General features: G+C 38.8%; 1 protein-coding gene across 3 annotated transcripts in view; it reads left to right on the top strand.

The window, feature by feature from the left end:
* Positions 1 to 11,209, top strand: part of PAK1 (p21 (RAC1) activated kinase 1) — a 223,369-nt gene extending 212,160 nt beyond the window's left edge. For all 3 annotated transcript variants that reach the window (XM_034995449.1, XM_034995450.1, XM_034995448.1), the window contains 4 exons: positions 1,275 to 1,374; positions 3,577 to 3,773; positions 6,842 to 6,979; positions 9,872 to 11,209. In XM_034995449.1, coding sequence (XP_034851340.1) covers positions 1,275 to 1,374; positions 3,577 to 3,773; positions 6,842 to 6,979; positions 9,872 to 9,958 — 522 coding nt within the window. In that variant the 3' untranslated portion in view covers positions 9,959 to 11,209. The remainder of the gene's footprint in view (positions 1 to 1,274; positions 1,375 to 3,576; positions 3,774 to 6,841; positions 6,980 to 9,871) is intronic.
* Positions 11,210 to 25,410: the final 14,201 nt, after the last annotated feature.

Genomic DNA, 25,410 nt, shown 5'->3' with positions numbered 1-25,410 from the left:
ATTTCTCTTGGGTATATGCCTAAGAGTAGAACTTTTGGTCATATAGAAACTCTGTGCTTTTTTTGAGAAATGACCAAACTGTTTTCCAAAGTGGCTGTACCATTTTATATTCCCACAAACAATGTATGAGGGTTCTAATTTCTTAAAATCATTTTTTATCATAATTTTTGACACCCAGAAGCCAGGGTCTCTCCAGCTTCCTAAGGAAAGCAGCTCTTACTTTTTCAGGGAAAAGCTGCTTCTGAATATTGGTTTGTTCTTAATTTAGCCATTGGAATGTTCTTAAAAAATGGAGTATTAATTTGAGAACATTTAAATAGTATTTTCCAGTTGGTTTGCATCTTTTGTGTTTTTTAGTTGGTAGAAGCTTCTAAAATTTTAGCTTTGGGTTATGGACTTAAACTAGTAGATTTAGTAGCAAACCTGAGATTATCTTTTCTAATCCCCACATTTTACAGATGGGAAAACAGTAGCCTAGAGAGAGTAAGTGATTTGTTTAGAATGATATTGTTAGTTAGGTAGTGGAAGAACCAAGCATCTTCATTGTTCCATTCAGTCTCTATGTTACTCATTCTGCCTGCTAATTATAGGTGTTTTCCAAGGTACTTTTCTTTCTCCTCTTCTATAACATTTGCCAGTTCCAACCATTCCAATAACTTAAAGAAAATCACCAATCAAAAATGACTCATAAATACTTAAGTCCAGATCTCTGTATAGAACTTAAGACTCTACTGAACATTTGTCTGCAAATGTTTGTAGGTATATAAAATTGAACATACCCAAAACAGTACAAATTATCTCCTCACCAAAAATATTTCTCCTAACTTCACTGTTTCTAATATCACTTCCATATGTCTCAGATATGACTTTTTTTTTTTTTTGTCACTTTCCTCCAGTTTTATCTTTATAAAATCATTTCCATTTCTCCTCAGTAGTCTAGCTTGGGCCTCAGGTTCTTTGTTAAGGATCTGATGTTTGGTAAAAAACTCCAAAATACATAGGAGGAACTCCTGTAAAAAAACTACTGTAAGGTGTATTATAATAAGGTTTATTATATGAAAGGCATAAGGCAGCACCAAGTTAGAAGAGTGCTTAGCCAGGAGATAGGAGACTAGTCAGTAGACCTGCCTCTGCCACAGATTTGGTACTAGTTCTTTCACTCACTGGGACCTCATTTTCATTGTCACAAAATGAGGAGGTCGGATTAGTTGATTTTCTGTAAGTCTTCATATTATAAGTCCTTTCTCTCTCTCTTTGCCCATCCATTTCAATAGTGCCTGCAGGCTTTGGAGTTTCTGCATTCGAACCAGGTCATTCACAGAGACATCAAGAGCGACAACATCCTGTTGGGAATGGATGGCTCTGTCAAGCTAAGTGAGTAGGAGTGATGATACTTCTCTTCCTGATGGGACCCTGTCTCCTGGGGGGAGGTTAATCACATAATAGTAGCTACAAGACTCAGCATAGGGTCTTTCTTACAGGCTCACCTTGGAGATACTGCGGGTTCGGTTCCAGGCCACTGCAGTAAAACAAACATTGCAATAAAGCAAATCAAATGAATTTTTCCTAGTGCATATAAAAGTTATGTTTACACTGTACTATAGTCGATTAAGTGTGTAATAGCATTATGTCTAAAAAAAATGTACATACCTTAGTTAAAAAATACTTTATTGCTAAAAAATGCTAATCATCTGAGCTTTCAGTGAGTCATAATTGTGCTGGTGGAGGGTCTTGCCTCAGTGTTGATGGATGCTGACTCATCAGGTAGTGGTTGCGGAAGGCTTTGGTGGCTGTGGCAATTTCTTAAAATAAAACAGTAATGAGGCTTGCTGCATCAACTGTCTTCCATTTCACAAACGATTCCTCTGTAGTATGCAATGCTGTTTGATAACATTTTACCCACAGGAGAACTGCTTTCAGAATGGGGGTCAATCCTCTCAAACCCTGCTACTGCTTTATCAACTAAGTTTATGTAATATTTTAAATCCTTTGTGTCATTTCAACCATCTTCACAGCATCTTCACCAGGATTAGATTCCTTCTCAAGAAACCACTTTCTTTGCTCATCCATAAGAACCCACTCCTCGTCTGTTCAAGTTTTATCATGAGATTACAGCAGTTCAGTCATGTCTTCAAGCTCCACTTGTAATTCTAGTTCTTGATGGTCCCAGGGTCCTGGGATCGAGTCCCATATCAGGCTCTCTCCTCTGCGGAAAGCCTGCTTCTCCCTCTCCCACTCCCCCTGCTTGTGTTCCCTCTCTCACTGTGTCTCTCTCTGTCAAATAAATAAATAAAAAATCTTTAATTCTAGTTCTTATGTTATTTTCACCATGTCTGCAGTCAGAACATACACATTTATCAACTTAAATTCACCATCCTATATGGGTACAGTTCGTGGTGTCCCAAAACAATTACATTAGTAACATCAAAGATCACTGGTCACAGATCACCATTACAAATATAATAATAATAAAAATTTAGAAATATTATGAGAATTACCAAAATGTAACACAGAGACATGAAGTGGAAGCTGTTGGAAAAATGGCACCGATAGACTTGCTCATCACAGAGTTGCCACAAACCTTCAATTTGTAAAAATCGTAATATCTGTGATGTGCAACAAAGCAAAGTGTGATAAAATGAGGTGCAGGCTCTTTATATTACTCAGCACTATACAAGGTGTCATTTCTTTTTTTTTCCATTCATTTATACGTTTAGCCAAAAAAAGTTTACTGAATGCCCCCTATGTGCTATGATGGGCACAAGGATACTTTTGCCATTCTTCAAGTAGCTCTCAGTCTAGTAGTGGAGTCATAAAATACATAATTAGAAAATAGAGTTTAGTGTAATTTCTTTGATTCATTCATTCAGCAAACTTTTATCAAATGTGTATTATACTTGGGCCCTCTGGGATTAAAAAAAATGAATAAGAAGACATAGTCCTTCCTATCAAAGGCCTCATAATTTAAATAAACATATAATTGCAATTTAATGTGAATGAACTGTAAGCAGAACATCTTGTTCAAAAGTGTAAGGACCAGTAGTCCAGACAAACAGGTGTGTTACAGGTAGACGGGCAGCTGTGGGAAGATTGTTAGCAGTCTTTGTCTGGGGACACAGGGTAAGAAACTGATAAAAGCAGGGCCATTCCTACTCGTAGGTGATTAGGGTTTAAGTCAGGGACTCATGCCCAGGAAATAAAGCAAGGACCTAGACTGCCAGATTCTGAGGCATGGGAATGGTTTTTAAGAAGAAAGCAGAAGCGGGGCAAATAGTCAAGGCCAAAGCGGGCAGCTTGGACTTTAATGCCTAGTTCTTCTGGTTTGAGGAGCGATAGGGGGCCAGAAGTGATGTTTCTTTTGTTCCTCCTGCTTCTTTTCAAAAGGTTAAATAGAGGACAGGCTAAGAGCCAGTCGTGAAAGTAGCAGTCATGTGATTCTAGCTGTGGAAAGACAAGGGATTGCAGTGGCTAGGAGCCAGGCAGAGCTTGACACCTGGGGATAGGCACCATAGTCAGTACATACGGAAGGAATACCCTGAATATAAGTCCATTCCTTCTTTTCTTTTCTTTTTCTAGCCGATTTTGGATTCTGTGCCCAGATCACCCCAGAGCAAAGCAAACGGAGCACCATGGTGGGAACTCCATACTGGATGGCACCAGAGGTTGTGACGCGGAAGGCCTATGGACCCAAGGTTGACATCTGGTCCCTGGGCATCATGGCCATCGAAATGATTGAAGGGGAGCCCCCATACCTCAATGAAAATCCTCTGAGAGTGAGTGTTACTAGTCCCATTTTAAGATGTTCGGGCTATTGTCTTTAGTCCCAGGAAATAGGACTCAGGCGGTTCCTTACAGTTTCCAACCTGGATTTGTCTTTTCTGGATAAAACTTGGCACTGTTGGGTTTAAAGTATAAATGCTCAAAAAAAGAGGTATTAGCAGTCACTCAATCATTTATTCAACAATTTTTTGAGTTCCTCTAATGTAAAAGAAACTGTTCTAATGGTGATGAAAAAGATTAATATATAGTAACAGAAGGTAAGTGCTGTGAGAAAAAGCTGAGTAAGGGGCTTAAGAGAGCAATGGGGAAGGAGGGAGAAATGTGCTCTTTTATTTAGAGTAGAGAAGGAAGTCCTCTGTTCTAAGTTATTTGAGCAGAAATCTGAAGAAAGGAGCAAGCCATGAGATTAATCTGATGCAAGAGTTTCCCAGGTATCAAGTATGATTTGATGTAATTTGAGAACACAACTCGTTGTATCCCGAGAAGACCAAAGAGACCAGTGTCCCTAAGTGAGTGAGCATGGTGGAGATGAGTAGACAAGGTCAGAGAACTAGCAGGGAGCCGAATCCCAGGTAAGACCTTGTGACCATTGTGAGAACTTGGCTTTTATTCTGTAAGAGATTGGAAGCCATCAAAGGATTTTGAGCTGAGTAGTAGTATGACTTAATTTATGTTATAAATATTAACCAACCATTTTGACTGCTGTTATAGAAAACAGATTGAAATACTGTTAGAATCGTTCAGGTAAGAGTGGTGGCTTGGACTATATTGGTGGCAGTAGTAATGAAGAGTGGTTAGACTCAGGAAATACCTTGAACATGCTGCTGACAAGTTGAAATGGATATCAGAGAAAGATGAATCAACAATACCTATAAGATTTTGGGCCCTAATTGCTGAAAAAGTTCATTTGCCATTTACTGAGAAGGTTGAAGGGCAAGTAAAATGGGATAATAGAGTTGGTTTTGAATGTGGTGATTTGAAATGTTTATTAGATATCCAAGTGGAGATACTGAATAGAGTTCGGCATATGAGTCTGGAGTTCAAGGGTAAGAGGTCAGGGCTATAAATATGAATTTATCAGGAGGTAGTATATAGTTGGTTTATTTAAAGCATTGGAACTAGATGGTTGATGCGATCACTCACCTAGGGAGTAAGGTTTGAGTACTGAGCCCTGGGGTACTCTCACGCTTACAGGTTGGAGGAACTAGCAAATTAGACCAAGGAGTGGCCTTCCAAGTAGGAGGAGAACTGAGAGAAGTGTGTCCTGGAGGCCAAGACAGCAAAGTGTTTGGAGAAGGAGGATGGACCACTGTGTCAGATGTCACTGATAGATCGTATGAGATAAGATTGAGAAATAAACATTACATTTGCCAATGTGGAGTTTATGGTAATGAAATGAAAGCCTGATTAAAGGAAATCTACCAGAATGGGAGAAGAGGTTGAGATGGCATGTGAAAGCAGTTGTTCTTTAAGCAGTTTTGCTCTTAAGGGAACAGAAAAATGGAGCAGGAACCTGAAGTGGAGTTGAGGGAGGACTTTGGTTGTTTTTTTTTTTTTTTAAGATGATATTATTTTAGCATGTTTGTGTGCTGATAGGAATGATGTAGTGGAAAGGAGGAATGTGGTCATGTACAAGAGAGAAGTGACATCTGTTGGAGTGCTGTCCTTAAGTAGATGAGAGGGGTTGGATCAAGTATTGAAAGAGTATTAGATTAGAAGATGGACAATTTATCCATTGTAAAAAAAGAGGAAAAGCAGAGTATATGAATACAAATGCAAGTAGGTTGGTAATTTTGGTCATGGGCAAATAAGAGAATTAGTCTGATTGCTTTTATTTTCTCATTTCTCAACCTCCCATCCAGTGCAGGAAATATGTGTGTGTTGTTGTTGATAGGTGGTCATCTCATCTTAACTGGTTACCTCTTGGATAGCTGATTACTGGAAAGTGCTTCAGTATACCAGCTGAAACTGCCTGAAGGTCCAAGCTTTGCCCTCTGATTGCACATACCACTTATCTTCCCCCATCTTACAGTGGCCTTGAAGAGATGATCAGTATGGTGTGGATGGAAATAAGACTGGGATTAGAGTCAGAGGACATAAATTCACATGAATAGCTTGATCCCAGGCATATGTCTTTATGTTTCTGGACTTTATCTGTGAAATGGGGATGATAATTCTTGCCTAGCCTATTATCCAGATTTATTGTGGTCATTCAATGAGCTGGTATTTGTGTAAATACTTTAATACTTTGTGAATTAAAGTTCTGAGTGCTTGAAAAGGACTTTTTTTTTTTAAAAAAGATTTTCTTTATTTGACAGAGAGAGACACAGTGAGAGAGGGAACACAAGCAGGGGGAGTGGGAGAGAGAGAAGCAGGCTTCCCACTGAGCAGGGAGCCCGATGTGGGGCTCGATCCCAGGACCCCAGGATCATGACCCAAGCCCAAGGCAGACGCTTAATGACTGAGCCACCCAGGCACCCCAGGACTTTTTTTTTTTAACCTATCCCATAAGATGGCTCATGTTAGGGGACCAGGGGAGGCAATAAGGAAACAGATTGTTGCTTTACAGAACACTTGCTTTTTATATTGCTCTCTTGCTAGAAGAAATCAGTTCTTAGGTGATTAAGGTGAGGGCATCAGGAGTAATTTCCTCCAGCAAATGGGCAGATAGATGTTTAACTCATCATCAGGCTAAGTGAGTAATAAACCCTTTAGATACATAATCAAGAATAACAATCAACCCATGCGTCTGGAACACATTTCATAAGTTTTTAAAGTGCTTTCCAATATACTATCTTGGTTTTTACAGACATGTGAGATAGGCACCGTTGTCATCCCTATTTTCCAGATGAGGAATTTGGGAGGTCACTGGCTTGCACATGGTCACATGGCCTTTAAATGTTAAATCTGATCCTTAGGTCATATTCTTTCCAGTATACCAAAGCTGCCTCTTTGTGTCCTGGAGGCATAAAGCAGCTAACCATATTTCTAGAGGGCAGGTCTGGACACTAAGAGAGAACTCCAGCTAGAGCCTAAGGTGATTCTCCATTTGTATTGCCAGGCCTTGTACCTCATTGCCACCAATGGGACCCCAGAGCTTCAGAACCCAGAGAAGCTGTCAGCTTTCTTCCGGGACTTTCTGAACCGCTGTCTTGAGATGGATGTGGAGAAGAGAGGTTCAGCTAAAGAGCTGCTGCAGGTAATTGTCCCTATGCAGGGAAGCTCTGAATTCAAGGGATAACTAAACCAAGCCTTTTTTGCTTCATTTTTGTCTGTGAAGCACTACTAGGCTTCTCACCTACAACTTCCCACACTCAATTTATATTCCTAGTTCGCTAACCTCCTTCATCTCTGGGCCTTTGTTCATGTTATTCCCTGAGGCTATTCCTCAGTCTGTTAAAACTCTGTACACATTCATAGGCTCAGCTTAAAAAATCTACTTTCTGAGCTTCTGCTGAACTTTGCCTGTAACTTTCATCAGCACTTCTTTCGTTTTACCTGAGTTAGAGTGAGATTCTGCCAATTGTGGGGAAGCCTGGAGTCGAAGGTTTGCCAAGCTTTTATACTTCCACCTGTTTAATCCTGAAATTACATAATTATTTCGTATGGTTGCAAAAACTGCTTTTAGCAGGCTACCACATAAGTATCACATTAAACTTTATGGTGGTGATTAATCTGTAGGCGTGCACAGTTACTTCTTTATTATGAGGACCAAGAGCAACTGAGCAAGGCAGGCCAGACCTCCTGCGTTAAAGTTAGTTATGAACAACCCTCTCTTTCCCACTAAATTGTAACTTCTATCTTTTTAATTTCTTGGTCTCCTCTTATACCTAGGACCTGACTTGGAAAAGGTATTCGGAAAATATTCATTGAATTGAATGAAATTGCTTAAAGTATTTACCTTCCTTGAGATGCTACCCTCTAGAACATAGTTATTCGGAAAACATTTATTGAATTGAATGAAATTGCTTAAAGTATTTACCTTCCTTGAAATGCTACCCTCTAGAACATATTTAGCATCTCTTTATAACCAGGGTTATGGATTTACAGAGCACTGGTCTGTTAGATATGAGATTTCGGCTCTCCCAAATGTAACCCATTAGTGTCTCGGATCCTTTGAAACTGAAAACCCCTTATAACAGGCAGTACCATATAGGATCCTTTTGCTTTGCATATGAGGTTTGCTCTGGAAACCCTAGACATGGAAAAATGTTCAAATTCTACTCTAAGCCTGTGATTGGTGAAGATATTGTTAATTAGGTACCAAATTATAATTATTGAAAGATTAGTGCCCTCTAGAGTTTTCTTCCTGATACCATAAGAAACAATAAATGCATTATATTGAATCTTTACCACACTATAGGCACTAAGTGCTTTATATGTTATTTTCGTCTGTTCTTTGTAACAACCCTGTGATTTATAGGTTCTATTATTCCCATTTTTATAGGTGAGCAAGTGAGGTTTCAAGTGTTTAGTAACTTTTCCATGATTATATAGCTAATATGTGGTAGACCCAGGTTTTAACCTATGTCTGCTTGGCTCTCAAGTGTGTATGCTCTTGGCTACTGCTCTTTTGTCTCAAAGAGTGCTAAAACTGGAAGGGCTTTAGGGCTTATCTATGATACTTTGTTCATTATACAGAGGAGGAAACTGAAGCCTCCCAGATTGGTATTGGATCATGCTGCTTTCTCAACTCAGAGGGGAGTTGTAAAAACCTGTGATTTTATAACAATGGCTCTTTAACTTTTACTGTACGTTGTAAATATTCAAAACTATGACTTTTGGAATCTTAAATCACAAAAGCTTCACATCTCTTTCTCCTGTGAGAACACATATATGGATAAAAATACATGGGGTATTATGTTGAAATTTGTATCTTCATGATTTAGCCAAGGTCTTTTATTTTTTTCATGGTAACTTCTTGTCTTCAGTGCCTTTTTATATCCTATCTCTGTCCAAAAAGAAGATGAAGCAACTTCCAGCAATGAAAAGGTGTATATATGCCTAAATGTGTATGTGCCTATACAGTATATAATATGATTAGTAAAAAGGACTCATAAGGATGGCAGAAGGATCAAATATGCTAATCATCTGAGTTAGTTTTGTTTAAACATTAAATTTGGTTCTCAGTTTCCTGGTGGCCAGGACAGAAAAAGAAATGTGATAGTTCCTATATTTCTTATCAAATGGAAAAACATCACATCAAGACACAAAGCCTTTTTACTACTAAATGTAAGAAAAATCATTTTTAGTTAAGAGGCTCTGAGTTACATAAAGAATTGTTCTCCATAACAGTCTTGCTGAAAATGTAGATGCAGTTTTCATACAGTGTTTTCTCCAAAATGGTCTTCTTTAATAGTTGTGGGTGTGGCCCAAAGTATAGCCCAGTGACAGTGATTTGGGAAAGGACCAAGCTATTGAAGGCTTTATTGAATTCAAAGATAGAACAATAAATTCCTAGGTCAGTGCTCCTGAACTGCAGTATTGCAATATACCACTGGGTCATGATCAGTCAATACTTTCCCTCAGAGATAATTATTATTCTGATTATCACCATAGTTTAGTTTTACCTAATATAAAGTGGAATCATACGATATGAAATCTCCTGTGTCTGGCTTCTTTCACTCAACATAATGTCTGTGGGATTCATCCTGTTGTCAGTGTATCAATCATTCATTCTTTTAAATTGCTGTGTAATTTTCTGTATAGTATTATAAAATATAACATTATTCATTCTTTCATTCTCTTAAGACATTTGGGTTCTTTTAGTTACGACTATTGTTAAGTAAAACTGCTCTGAACGTTCTTGTTTGTGTCTTTTGGTGGATACACAAACTTACTTCTCTTGGAAATATACCTACAAGTGGAAATGCTGGGATATAGCATAGATGTGTGTTTAAGTTGTAAGTAGATAGTGCCAAACAGTTTTCCAAAATGGTTTGTTATCTTTTAAAGATGTTCTTCAACTTGGGGATGATCTGAAGCTTTCCAGGCAGCACCTTGTGCAAATATGGATGCCCTTAACATCTTATGATGGTTACTGAGGAAGAATGGTAAATAGTCATGTGTCTTTGCTTTTTTTCCTTTCTAGCATCAGTTCCTGAAGATTGCCAAGCCCCTCTCCAGCCTCACTCCACTGATTGCTGCAGCAAAGGAGGCAACCAAGAACAATCACTAAAACCATGCTTACCCCAGCCTCATTGTGCCAAGACTTCTGTGAAATAAATGCTTATTTTAGAAATTCCAACCCCTGATGCCCTCTCTTCCTTGCCTTGCTCCTCCCATTTCCTGGTCTAGCGCTCTCATGACTTTGATCCTTGAAAACCATGTGTCCAGCATTGAAGAGAACTGCAACTGACTAATCAGATGATGGCCATTTCTAAATAAGGAATTTCCTCCCAATTTGTGGTTGTGAGAGTAGTTTATGATCAAGGGCTTAAGGAATAAACCCTTGGACTCCTATTTCTACACAGCAAAATCTTCTCCCTCCACCCCAATCTTACACCTGCCAGTCAGTTCTTGACTCTATAAATTTTTGGCTTTATAACATTATCAATTTGTAATCAGTTGAGATTTCTTTAGAGCTTGCTTTTCCGAGGCTGAACTGCCCAAACTCCTATTGTACTTGAAAATTGGAACAGCATGAGGAGTGCTGTGAGCATTGATAATTTGCCAGGGGCATGAAATGGCTCATCTTCCTGGACCATGGCTTTGGCGCAGCTGATCTTGATATGGGAGAGAAAGCTACCATGTTTTTTCTTTGTGTGCGCTTTTAGCAGCTATTTGGGAGGATCTTCACCCAGTAGTGCTCCCCATGCTATTTCTTGTGAAATGGTCTTGGCTATGTAGCAGCTTTTGACTCCCTACATCCCCTAGGCTGCTGCCCCAATTCTGTCTTTGTTTAGAACTTTTTGAGAGGTTTCCTAGGGCACATGCTGGGTGAGAGCAGTGTGAGAAGTCAGGGAAAAAAATTTAGCTGCTTTTAGAACAAAGTTGGGTATCAGCATGTGTCCAGCTGTACCTGTGTGTTGTTTCAAGAACTCAGCCTCTTTTTCCACCTGGGATAAGGAGCTGAAAGATCTGATGGCCTGAGTCTTTGGGTCAGAGGGAAGGATCTCCCAACTCTGAAACTGCGTGTTAGCTTTGAATGGATTCGGCGACCTGATAAGATACTCTGCCAGCTGTGAGGGGACCCTGTTTTTACAATGCATGGCCAAGCTCTCTGCAAATGGAAATGCTTGCACTGGGTGTTGGGGATGTTTGCTACCTCCTGCTATCTTTGTGGTTTTGGTCCTCCCTCTACAATAGGACCCCTGGCCAGCATTGTGGCTTGTCATGTCAGTCCCATTGGCTACCTTGTCATGCTCTGAGGTACCGCTGCCTCTTGCAGCACAAGTTTTATTTCCTTCAATAAAAGGAGATGAAAATATTCTACTTGGAGTATGCCTCTCTTCTTTTCCTCCTCCCCTTTTCTAATTTATCATTTTGAAATAATTTCAAACTTAAGGAAACTTAAATATATATATACACATATATATATAAAATAAAAATGTATATATAAATTTTTCTTCCTGAACGATTTGAGATTAAGTTGCAGTGAGATGCCCCTTTACCACTATGTACTTCAGTGTGTATTTTTTTTCTTAACACTTTTAATTATAAACTAAGAGAAAAGGGCCAAAAATGGTTATATATTATAAGGTATTGGCTCAGGCGAGTATGGAAACTGAGAAGTCCCATGATCTACATCTACAGGTTGGAGCCCAGGAAGGCCAGCAGTGTAGTTCAAAGGCCTGAGAGCCAGAGGGCCAGTGGTGTAGATTCCAGTCAAAGTCTGATGTGTAAGAACCAGGAGCACCCAGGGCAGAAGATTGATGTCCCAGCAACGCACTCCACCTTTTTGTTCTATTCAGGCCTTCAGTTAATTTGATGATGCCCACCCAAGCAGGACTCTGTCCACCAATTCATATGCTAATCTCTTCTGGAAACACGCGTTTCCCCGCTACCCCCACCCCCCAACCACACCCAGAAAGAATGTTTAACCAGATACTGGGCATCCCATGGCCCAGTGAAATTGACACAGAAAGTTAACCATCCCACACTCCATCCCCACCTCCAGGTGAAGGAGATAACTCCAGCAGGGACTAACTGAGCTGACACCTTTTACAGTGCTATGTGGTTATGACCTTTAGATCCAGGGGGCAAAAGTGAAAAGGTTGGTGACCCCCAATCTTGTCTTACGGAAAAAAAATACAGAGGTACAGGAGATCTTGCATGCAGTTACTGAAAGGACAAGGACAATGGCATTGCTTACATGTAACATAGAAGGAATGTTAGATGATGGTATAGCCCATCAGAAGACAGGAATGTTACACCTCCTCACTTTAGATTGCAGTGGTAAACTGGTTGGTCTGATGAGGACTGAGGAATTCTTAGCTGCCTATCCCTCTGGAATCTTAGAATCTTGGAATTTTCTGATAGTTGGGCATTAAAACAGAAGCATTGCCTCTCCTGTGAACTTTCCAACACTCTGTTTAAGCGTTATAGGGATGACTGTTTACTACTGGGATATCTAGGCATCTACTCAGATATCGGAACATTTTTCCTGCCCAGCCAGCTTAACACAGCATATTTCCATGCCTTTTATTGTCTGCAGAGTGTGGAGGCAAGAGAACTCTGAAACTCTCTACTCATAGACAATTGCTGCTTACTTAATTCTATGAGTACTGTACACACCTATCCCATGTGTTAGTTTTCTATTGCTACATAACAAATTACCACAAGTGTGGCTTAACACAACATAAATTATCTCACAGTTTCTATAGGTCAAATGTCTGAGCACGGCATGGCTGGATATTCTGCTCAGAGTCTCATGAGGCTGAAATTAAGATATTGGCCAGGGCTATAGTTCATCAGGGCCTTGAAGTCCTCTTTCAGGCTCACTAGTTGTTGGCAGAATTCATTTCCTTGTGGTTGTAGGACTGAGGTCCTCATTTTCTTTCCAGCTGTCAGCCAAGGACCACTCTCAGGAACTAGAGGCTGCCAGCGGTTTTTTGCCCCACCCCCCCACCCCCGGCCCTCACAGGCAATTCACAAAATGAATGTTTGCTTTATTCCAGATTAGCCAGAGCACATCTCTCTTTCACTTTGACAACAGCCAGAGAAAACTCTGCTTTTGAAGGGCTCCTGTGATTAGGTCAGGCTTAGTTAGATAATCAACCAGTCTTAAGGTCAACTAATTGGGAACTTAATTACATCTGCAAAACCCCTTCACCCCAGTACTTAGACAACTGTTTTTTTGGAAAAACGGAGAAGTTACGTACACCAAAGCCTGGGCATCTTGGAGGGCTCAGTCCATTTGGGCTGCTATTAACAAAATACAATAGACTGGATGGCTTATAAACAACAGAAATTTATTTCCCACAGTTCTAGAGGCTGTGATGTCCAAAATCATGGTGTCAGCATGGTCAGGTCCTGGTGAAGGCCCTCTTCCAAGTTGCAGACTGCTAACTTCTTGCTGTGTCCTCACATGGCAGAAGGGATTAGGGGGTTCTTTGGGCTCTCTTTTCTAAAAGCACTAATCCAATTCATGAGGGCTCCACTCTCATGACCTAAGTACCTCCAAACCTCCCCATCTTTATACCATCACTTTGAGCATTAGGATTTCAACATATGAATTTGAAGGAGGGGGAAATACATTCAGATCATAGCAGGGATCATCTTAGAGTTCTGCCCCACATATTCTGGAAGGGGCTATCTGCTCTCAGCCATCTGTTAAGGACACAGAATTAGGGGATGGGGAAATAACTGGAGTAGTATAATTGTAGTGCAGGGACCTGAACCCAGGTATTCCTTTCCATACCTCTGTACCTTTTCTCCTATCCTGATTCTCTTTGGCAGTTGGAAGTCTGAACAATACACTGTATCAAGACTAGGCGGATACGAACCTGAAGGCACTGCTAGAGCCATGAGGCTGGCTGGTGGTGACCAATTAAACTGAAGTCACACTAATACCTTTATCCTGCATTTGATGTTATTGTGTAAGTGCTACGTAGGCATCATGCAAGGTGTCCTCACCCTTGGGTATAAGTAAGTGCAGTGCAGCTACTGTGGAACCATGGAGGGAGGAGATCGGTAGTGATGGGGTAAGGTAATTGTGCTGGCTCAGATGTTATAGATCTTTTCAGAAGAAGCCTTTCACCAGAAATAAGGGTATACCCAACACCACGGGAGACATTTGGAGGAAGTACATCCTATCTTCTTCTACTTGGGTCCCTTCAAGAGAACCATCACCCAGGCTATCCCGTTCTTCTAGGCATGTCTTACCATGGTTCCTTGACTAATCTGTCACAATGCTGGATCAGTCATCAGTTACCAGATGCAGCAAGGGACAGCTGGAAGCACTCCAGTGTTTTCTAACATTTACCTACTATGAGTTTCCTATCCTACTCCACTGAATCACACTACCCACTACCTGCCTATAAAACTATCCATAATGGACTCTTAGGTTCCATGTCTCGCTCTTCCTCTACTTGTTGAGATGACACAGAATTCTTGGTCATTGGAAAAGGCTTGGGAGTAATCCTATATATATATAGTAATATATAGTAATATATAGTAATCCTATATATATATATATAATCCTTGGTTAGGCTTTATTCAAACCCTGTGACTATGAATATTGGCCTTAACTCCAGTACAATGTGTGGGCGAGCACACACACATACACAACTCTGGACTGGATAATATTTTCTGCCTAGGCTGTTTTCCTGTGTGGTCAAATGGCCTTCACCTGTTTGCCTCCAGTAACCATGACCTATAACCCTGAGGTGATAATCCAGCTATTTGATGTTTTCTGGGATTCTCAGGCCCCCGCGTAGCCACCACCTGGCCTAGATGTAGAGGAGAAAACCTGCCAGCAGGTAGTGAGGAGAGAGGACACTGTAGTCTTATTCCTGAGTGGGGATAATTGAAGCTGAAGACAACAATAGGAAATCTAGCAGTTAAGCTAGGCTAAATAGCTAATGAGATCACTCTAACTGTCTAGCAGATTAGCCTGGACTCCTTAGCCAGGGTAGTTTTATTTTCATTTATTATTGTTGTTGTTATTTTAACCAGAGTGGATTTAGACTACAAAACTGATCTTCATAATCCTATAGCCAAAGGGCTTTCTGTGCCCTAATCAACAATTCCTATTGTTTATGGATCATGATTAGTGGCAAGTAGAATAATCAGTATTCTGCATATGGGAAAAGGCAGTAGGGTTATTTAGTGTATCCCAATCTGGTACCCCTTTTTCTTGTCTGAGTGTGAGCTCCTTCAGCCCCTGGTTTAGGGAACAGCTATTCAATAGGCTTGCCCTATTCCAGTGATTTTCAAAGCGTGGTTCCTATACAAGCAGCATTAGCATGACAGGAGAACTCTTCAGAAATGCAAGTTCTCAGGGTCCTTCATGGATCTGAAATCTGCAGATAAGTCCTCCAGATGATTCTGAAACAGCTCAAGTGTGAGAACTACTGCCTAGTTGTTGTATTAACCATTCTCCAGAGTTGCCTATAGATTGTAATGGCATATATTACTGATGTAATGGGGTATGATGTATAGAGGCCACATAGAGAGTGGAGGTGAAGAACTGTTGTGGTTGAGAAATAAGGGTTAACTTGCCCAATATTCTCTACTGGCTGGCCTCCCAGGAAAGGAGTTGGCCTTTGAGCTCCATGGAAACTAGCTACAGCCAAATGCTTAGAGAAATCATTCTAGAAGAATGCTGATCAGATCACTTCTCTGCCATACCAAGACATGGTTTTTTGTCCCTGGTCTTGACAGAAGACAGCCTGTGCATTCTCTTCTGTATGTTTGATATGTATGTATGAATGAAGTGGTGGAACAGAGCTAGAAGCCATGGTTCTGCCATGTCATGCAGCTATTGGATCATAACCCTCATCAGGCCAGCTATTCTATGGCTTTTCAGACCTCTACCTCTGTGAAGAAACAATCTTCCTCACTGGTAGTCATGAGGAAGGGAGATGAGTAGGAGATACTACACAGTCACATTCATGCAAGGATCAGGGTCTCATTCCTGTGTGCTGACTTCAAATGGAATGAGCAACAAGGGACTTCCAAACCTGCTGCTGCTTCTATACTCACTGATTTCCTCCAATAAATGCTATTCTAAAGGCCTGGTATGTGTTCTGTGTGGTCATTTGGCTTTGCTCCATGTTATTCAGCTGTATGAGAGTATGCTGACATTATTTATTCATTCTTCTGTTGCTAAGCATTTGGGTTATTTGCTTTTTGGGACAATGGCAAGCAATGCTGCATAAGCACAAATTTATCTACTAGATATCTTAGGTGTGGAATTGTTGGATCACAGGGCGTATATATCTTCAACTTTTTAATACCTACAAGTTTTCCAAAGGAGTTATACAAATTGACATCCCCCACTAATGTGGGAGTTCATACACATTGCTCAACCTTGCTCACATTGCCCAGCCAATCCTTGCTAACATTTAATATTGTCAACTACTTCATTGTAACCTGTCTGTGTCTATAGTGCATTTCATTGTGTTTTTAGTCTTTTGTGAAGTGTTTTTTCAAATCTTTCCCTCATTTTTTTCTTTTTTGTCATCTTTTAAATATTTTCTGTTGAAATTCTTTGTGTGTGCTGGATAATTTTTCTTTCTCATTTTTGAGTTATAAAATCTTTTCGTTGGTTGTCTTTTTAAAATTAAACTTTCTGGGAACCTTCTTACACTGTTGGTGGGAATGCAAGCTGGTGTAGCCACTCTGGAAAACAGTATGGAGGTTCCTCAAAAAGTTGAAAATAGAGCTACCCTACGACCCAGCAATTGCACTACTGGGTATTTACCGCAAAGATACAAATGTAGTGATCCGAAGGGGCACACGCACCCCGATGTTTATAGCAGCAATGTCCACAATAGCCAAACTATGGAAAGAGCCCAGATGTCCATCAACAGATGAATGGATAAAGAAGATGTGGTATGTATGTATATAAATACACACACACACACACACACACACTGGAATACTCAGCCATCAAAAAAATGAAATCTTGCCATTTGCAACGACATGAATGGAACTAGAGGGTATTATACTAAGTGAAATAAGTCATCAGAGAAAGACAATTATCATATGATCCCACTCATATGTGGAATTTAAGAAACAAAACAGAGGATCTTAGGGGAAGAGAGGAAAAAAATGAAACGAAAACAGAAAGGGAGACAAACCATAAGAGACTCTTAACCATAGAAAACAAACAGGGTTGCTGGAGGGGAGGGGTGTTCAGGGGATGGGGTAACTGGGTGATGGGCATTAAGGAGGATACCTGATGTAAGCACTGGGTATTATAAAAGACTGATGAATCACTGACCTCTACCTCTGAAACCAATAATACATTATATGTTGATAAATTGAATTTAAATTTAAAAAAATTAAAAAAAATTTTAACTTTCTATTTTGAGATCATTGTAGATACACATGCAAAGTGAGAAATAATAGAGAGATAGCCCACATACTCTTTACCCGGGTTCCTCCAATGGTACCCCCTCGCAAAACCATAGTACACTATCACAACCAGAATATTGACATTAATAAAGATGCAGAACATTTCCATCCCCACAAGGATTCCTTATGCTGCTCTTTGACAATCACACCCACTTCCCTCCTGCCCCCACTTCCTCTTTATAATAATTTCCTTCTCTCTGCTGGCTTTGGGTTCATTTTGCCCTTCTTTTTCTAGGTTCCCGAGGTAGGAACTTATATGCTCTGATTTGAGACTTCCTCTTTTCTAATTTATATATTTAGTGCTGTAAATTTCCCTTTCAGCACAGCCTTAGGTGTGACCCAAAAATTTTACATGTATTTTTTGAACATATTTATACACTTCCAGTGTATTTTTAAAATTTACCTGGAGACTTGCTCTTTGACCCATAGATTATTTAGAAGGGGGTTGTTTGGTTTCCAAATATTTGTAGATTTTCATGTTATCTTTCAGTTATGATTTCTGGTTTGATTCTAGTGTATCACAGAACATACTCTGTATGATTTAAATGCTTTAAAATTTGCCGAGGTTTGTTTTAATGCCCAGAATATGGTCTATTTTGTATATGTTATGGAAATAAGCATTTGAAATGAATGTATAATGTATAATGATGTTGTTGGGCAGAATGTTCTATAAATATCAATTAGATCCTGTTGCTCGATGTTGTTGAAATCTTCTAAATACCTGTTGATTTTCAGTCTAATTTTCCTATGAATTGTGGAAGGATAGGTGTTGAGGACTTGAACTTTTATTGTGGGTTTATTTCTCCTTTCATTTCTATTAGTTTTTCATTCACATATGTTGCAGTTCTGTTGTTTCCTGCATACATATTTAGGACTGCTATCTCTTTTTGGTGGACTGACCCTTTTATCATTGTATAATGTCTTTCTGTGTTTCTAGTAATTATCTTTGCTCTGAAATTTAATTTATCCGATATCAATGCAGCCTCTTCTGCATTCCTTTGATTAATGTTTGCATGATATAACTTTTTCCATCCATTTACCTTCATCGTGCCTACACTGTTTTATTGGAAGTGAGTTTCTTACAGACAGCATAGAGCTGGTTCATGAATCCTATTCTGCACCTTATACACGTGGAGGTCATGAAAAATCAGAGCATATGTCCTTATTTTTGTTTATTTATATTTATATCCTGCCTTTTCAACAAATGATTTAAGAATACCTGCAACAATAACATCTTCAATGAAACAAAAATTAATAAATACAGATAGAGAATCAGGACCCAGGAAAAGGTGAGCACAAACACGTTGGTTACCAGGGCTAAAGTATTGCTATACTTGAGCTTAAAATCTTGAATTGAACTTATTGGAAGTTAAAGTAACAAGGTAATGTGTATAATTTCCATTATCAGAAAGGCAGAAGGCATGCCAGTTACTGGGGGCTCTAGACCAGCATTATCCAATAAACTTCCTACAATAATGGATTCTACACTTGCATTGTCCAGTGTGGTGGCCACTAGCTACATGTAGCTGTTAAGCACTTGAAATGTGGTTAGTGACTGAGGAACTGACTTCCCATTTTAATTTTTATTAATTTAATTCCAAATAGCCATATATGGTTGGTAGCTATCTTATTGGACAGCAGACGTCTAGGGGAAACAAAATAGTGTAATTGGAGTCAAATGGGCTGTATTTAATTTTTGGCTCTGTCACTGGTACGTATGACCTTGGAAAAGCTACTTAGCCTGTCTGAGCCTCAGTTTCTAAATCTGTAAAGTGAGTACAATAGGGTATCTACCTTCCCTAACCTATAAGGAAAGACAAATCAGGTGAGCAGTAGTTCTCTCCACAGAGACCTGGCAGGCCAGAAGGCAATGACATGATTTATTCAATGTGCTGAAGGGGAAAAATATGCAGCCAAGAATACTTTATCCAGCAAGGCTGTCATTCAGAATGGAAGGAAAGATAAAGAGTTTCCCAGACAAACAAAAATTAAAGGAGTTCATGACCACTAAACCAGCCCCGCCAAAAATATTAAAGGCGACCCTTTGAGTGAGAAAGAAACACCAAAAGCAACAAAGACTAGAAAGGAACAGAGAAAATCTCCAGACAGCAACTTTACAGGTAATACAATGGCACTAAATTCTTATCTATCAATAATTACTCTGAATGTAAATGGACTAAATGCTCCAATCAAAAGACAGAATGGACTAAAAAAAAAAAACAACAGAAAAAAAACAAGACATAACTATATGCTGCTTACAAGAGACCCATTTTAGACCTAAAGACACCTCCAGATTGAAAGTGAGGGGATGGAGGTCAATTTATCATGCTAATAGACATCAAAAGAAAAACAGAGTGGCCATACTTTTTCCAGACAAACTAGATTTTTTTTATATTTTATTCATTTATTTGATAGAGAGAGTGCATAAGTAGGGGGAGTGAGAGGCAGAGGGAGAGGGAGAAGCAGGTTCCCGCTGAGCAGGGAGCCCAATGTGGGACTCGATCCCAGGACCCCGGGATCATGACCTGATCCGAAGGGAGACGCTTAAATGACTGAGCCACCCAGGCACCCCAGACAAACTGATTTTAAGCCAAAGATTGTAACAAGAGATGAAGAAGGGCACTATATTATAATTAAGGGGTCTATCCAATAAGAAGAGCTAACAATTGTAAATATTTAAGCCACCTGTGTGGGAGCAGCCAAATATATAGATCGATTAATAACAAACTTAAAGAAACTCATTGATAATAATACAATAATAGTAGGGGACTTTAATACCCCACTCATAGCAATGGATAAATCATCTAAACAGAAGATCAACAAGGAAACAATGGCTTTGAATGACACACTGGACCAGATGGATTTAACAGATATATTCCGAGCATTTCATCCTAAAGCAGCAGAATACACATTCTTTTCAAGTGTACATGGGACATTCTTCAGAACAGATAACATCCTGGGTCACAAATCATCCCTTAACAAGTACAAAAAGACTGAGATCATACCATGCATATTTTCAGACCACAACATTATGAAACTTGAAGTCCTAATAAAAAACAAAAAAAAATTTTTTCTCAAATTTCCACAATTAAAGATTTGGAAAGAGCACAAATACATGGAGGCTAAAGAACATCCTCCTAAACAATGAATGGGTTAACCAGGAAATTAAAGAAGAAATTTTAAAAAAATACATGGAAGCAAATGAAAATGAAAACACGACAGTCCAAAGCCTTTATGATGCAGCAAAGGCGGTCCTAAGAGGGAAGTATATAGTAATACAGGCCTATCTCAAGAAGCAAGAAAAGTCTCAAATACACAACCTAACCTTACACCTAAAGGAGTTAGAAAAGGAAATAAAGCCTAAAAAAGCCTAAAGTCAGCAGAAGAAAGAAAATAATAAAGATTAGAGCAGAAATAAATGATATAGAAACAAACAAACAAACAAACCCCCAGTAGAACAGATCAACGAAACTAAGAGCTGGCTCTTTGAAAGAATTAATAAAATTGATAAACCCCTAGCCAGACTTATAAAAAAGAAAAGAGTAAGGACCCAAATAAATAAAATCACAAATGAAAGAGGAAAGATCACAACCAACACCACAGCAATACAAATAATTATGAGACTATTATGAAAAATTATATGCCAACAAATTGGGCAATCTGGAAGAAGTGGATAAATTCCTAGAAACATACAAACTACCAAAATTGAAACAGGAAGAAATAGGAAATTTGAACAGACCTATAAACAGCAAAGAAATTGGACCGGTAATCAAAAATCTCCCCACAAACAGAAGTCCAGGGCCAGATGGCTTTCCAGGGGAATTCTACCAGACATTTAAAGGAGAGTTAATACCTATTCTTCTCAAACTGTTCCAAAAAAATAGAAATGGAAGGAAAACTTCCAAACTCATTCTATGAAGCCAGCATTACCTTGATTCCAAAACCAAAAACCCCACTAAAAAAGAGAATTATAGGCCAATATTCCTGATCAACATGGATGTAAAAATTTTCAACAAGATACTAACAAACCGAATCCAACAGTACATTAAAAGAATTATTCACCACGATCAAGTGGGATTTATTCCTGGGCTGCAGGGGTGGTTCAATAGTCACAAATCAATCAATGTGATACGCCACATTAATAAAAGAAAGGACAAGAACCATGAGATCTGATCAGTAGATGCAGAAAAAGCATTTGACAAAATACAGCAGCCCTTCTTGATAAAAACCCTCAACAAAGTAGGGATAGATGGAAAATACCTCCACATCATAAAGGCCATATATGAAAGACCCACAGCCAATATCATCCTCAATGGGGAAAAACTGAGCTTTTCCTCTATGGTCAGGAACAAGACAGAGGTGTCCACTCTCTCCACTGTTATTTAACATAGTACTGGAAGTCCCAGCCTCAGCAATCAGAACAACAAAAAGAAATAAAAGGCATCCAAATTGGCAAAGAAGGAGTGACTCTTTCACTATTTGCAGAAGACATGATACTCTATGTAGAAAACGTGAAAGACTCCACCAAAAAATTGCTAGAACTGATACATGAATTCAGCAAAGTTGTAAGATAATATAAAATCAACATAGAGAAATCTGTTGTATTTCTATACACCAATAATAAAGCAGCAGAAAGAGAAATCAAGGGATCGATCCTATTTACAATTGCACCAAAAACTATAAGATACCTAGGAATAAACCTAACCAAAGAGGTGAAAGATCTATACTCTGAAAACTATAGAACACTTATGAAAGAAGTTGAAGAGGACACAATGAAATGGAAAAATATGCCATGCTCATGGATTGGAAGAACAAATATTGTTAAAATATTATACTACCCAAAGCAATCTACACATTCAATGCAATCCCTATCAAAACATCAACAGCATTTTTCACAGAGCTAGAACAAACAATCCTAAAATTTGTGTGGAACCAGAAAAGATCCTGAATAGCCAAAGCAATCCTGAAAAAGAAAACCAAAGCTGGAGGTATCACAATCCCACACTTCAAGCTGTATTACAAAGCTGTCATCATCAGGACAGTATGGTACTGGCACAAAAACAGACATATAGATCAATGGAACAGAACAGAAAATCCAGAAATGGACCCACAACAATATAATTAACCTAATCTTTAACAAAGCAGGAAAGAATATCCAATGGAAAAAAATGGTGTTGGGAAAACTGGGCAGCCACATGCAGAAGAATGAAACTGAACTACTTTCTCACACCATACACAAAAATAAATTAAAATGGATGAAAGACCTAAATGTGAGACAGGAATCCATCAAAATCCTAGAGGAGAACACAGGCAGCAACCTTTTTGACCTTGGCCACAGCAACTTCTTACTAGACACATTGCCAGAGACAAGTGAAATGAAAGCAAAAATGAACTATTGGGACTTCATCAAGATAAAAAGCTTCTGCACAGCAAAGGAAACAATCAACAAAACTAACACTTCAGAATGGGAGAAGATATTTGCAAATGATATATCTGATAAAGGGTTAGTATCCAAAATCTATAAAGAACTTATCAAACTCAACACCCCCAAAACAAATAATCCAGTTAAGAAATGGACACAAGACATAAACAGACATTTCTCCAAAGAAGACATCCAAATGGTTAATAGATGCATGAAAAGATGCTCAACATCACTTATCATCAGGGAAATACAAGTCAAAACCATGAAGAGATACCATCTCATCCCCATCAGAATGGCTAAAATTAAAAACACAGGAAACAACAGATGTTGGGGAGGATGTGGAGAAAGGGGAACCCTCTTATACTGTTGGTGGCAATGCAAAGTTGTGCAGCCACCCTGGAAAACAGTATGGAGTTTCCTCAAATAGTTAAAAATAGAATTACCCTATGACCCAGCAATCGCATTACTAGGTATTTACCCAAAGGATACAAAAATACTGATTCAAAGGGGCACATGCACCCCAATATTTATAGCAGCATCATCTACAATAGCCAAAATATGGAAAGAGCCCAGATGTTCACGGACAGATGAATGGATAAACAAGATGTGGTATATATACACAATGGAACATTTTTCAGCCATCAAAAAGAATGAAATCTTGCCATTTGCACTGATGTGGCTGGAGCTGGAGAGTATTATGCTAAGCGAAATAAGTCAATCAGAGAAAGACAAATATCATACGATTTCACACATATGTGGAATTTAAGACACAAAACAGATGAACATATGGGAAAGGAAAATAAAAGGAGAGGGAAGCAAACCATAAGAGACTCTTAACTATAGAGAACAAACAGAGGGTTGATGGAGGGAGGTGGGCAGAGGATGGGCTAAATGGGTGATGGGTATTAAGGAAGGCACTTGTTATGAAGAGCACTAGGTGTTATATGTACGTGATGAATCACTAAATTCTACACCTGAAACCAATTTTACCATATATGTTAACCAACTAGAATTTAAATAGAAACTTGAAATTTAAAAAAATAGTATCTACCTTAAGATTCCAAGCGAACAAAATAATGTATATAAAGCATTTAACACAATCCCTGACACCCAGCACATTCAGTCCCGTTTTACAATGTTTGAAATTACTTGGTTTGTCAGGAGACTCTTTTACTGGCACCAAAATGAAGGTTTTATAATAACTAGGAGTCTAGGTTTGCTTAAGCATCTTAGCCAATAACTGGTTTCTGGTTATAGAACCAAAAGATAAATCAAACATGGATAAAAACTTTTGTCCATTTGAAGCTGCTTGAGGATGCCCTGTTTAAAAGCCCAGGGCCCCCCTTTTTTCCCCACCGAATTGCTAATTTCCCTACCAAATTGCTAAGCCCTAATATTAGTATTTAATCTCTCTCTCAGATTTGTAGTTCAATTATTTCTTCATTATAGGTGTATTAAAAGCAAAAGTACTAATTTCAATGATCTTTTACTTAAGAGGAGATTCATTACTTTTAATAAAAAGGACACTTGTTAAAACAGGAGTGCTATATGCATTTAGCAAAGATAATGTCCAAGCTTTGGGCTTGACACACTGTTGTACAGTTGACCAGAGTCTGAACTCAAGCCCTGGCATGCTGCCAAGCGAGAAATCGGAGGCTGCATTAGACCACTTAGGTGTATGTTGCCACAGGTCTCCAGTTTATCCTTTTATTTGTGTCAGTTTTATCATTTTGCTGATTTATATAATGAGTACTCAAAACAACATTTGATTGTTTACTCATTCTTTAGTCCAAACAGTGAGTGATAAAATTGCTCTTACAATAATAGGAAAGCTACAAAAATGCTGGAATAGCTATTGCTAGATGTTTTAAATGCACATGCACGTGTGTGTGTGTGTGTGTGTGTGTGTGAATGCATGTTTGCAAAATATACGAAGTTGGCTTTATGGACTACAGCAATCTGCAAACTCTCTTACATTGCTTTTAGCAGCAATCTCTGTAAAACCATAGCGTGACAACAATCATTAGAAAAAACTTTATCTCAGGTCAGCTTATTCCTTATGGAAACTACTGGACTAAGAGCCACTACACTATGAAGAAAAGGTAGAGTTCTGAAAAAATGATGAGCAAACCTTCAGTTTGCAGTTTTGAAAATCTTAAAAAAACAGAATTGAGTTCCTCCAACACAATCTCTTTTGAGTTCACACTTTTTGTCTAAGATCAGACAAGGCTACCAGACTTTGAACAATATTCATTGCAAAAGAACAATTTAATTAGATGAAAAATGAGTCTACAAAATTGAGTCCGTTCTGTTGGGATAACAAAGCCAGGAAAAAAATGTCCTTTAGATATTGATGGGAATCTGTGGTTTCTTAAAGCCACATCATATCCCTCAGTTTACTATCATTTCTGATTTTTAACTGGTAAATATGAAGCCCCCCACAGAGATTAATTGAATACTTTTGTTCTTTGAAATAAGAATGTTATAACTTATTTGATAAGTTGTTTGGTACCCTTTTTATACTCTGTTTTGCATGCTTTCGTTTTGTCTTACTTCTGCTTTAAAACCAGAGACAGAATCAGGCCTGTATTTGCTCAAACATGGGTCCAACCTCCACAGCTTTGTTCATTCTCTATTGATAAAAGGAATAGGTCTCTAAAGAAGAAGTCAGAATGGAGTTTCAG

Source organism: Mirounga leonina, unplaced genomic scaffold (genome assembly GCF_011800145.1).
Source record: "Mirounga leonina isolate KUSES-001 unplaced genomic scaffold, KU_Mleo_1.0 Mir_92, whole genome shotgun sequence".
Lineage (NCBI taxonomy): Eukaryota > Metazoa > Chordata > Mammalia > Carnivora > Phocidae > Mirounga > Mirounga leonina.
The sequence above is the reverse complement of the archived record's forward strand: the minus strand, read 5'-3'. Positions and strand labels throughout refer to the sequence as shown.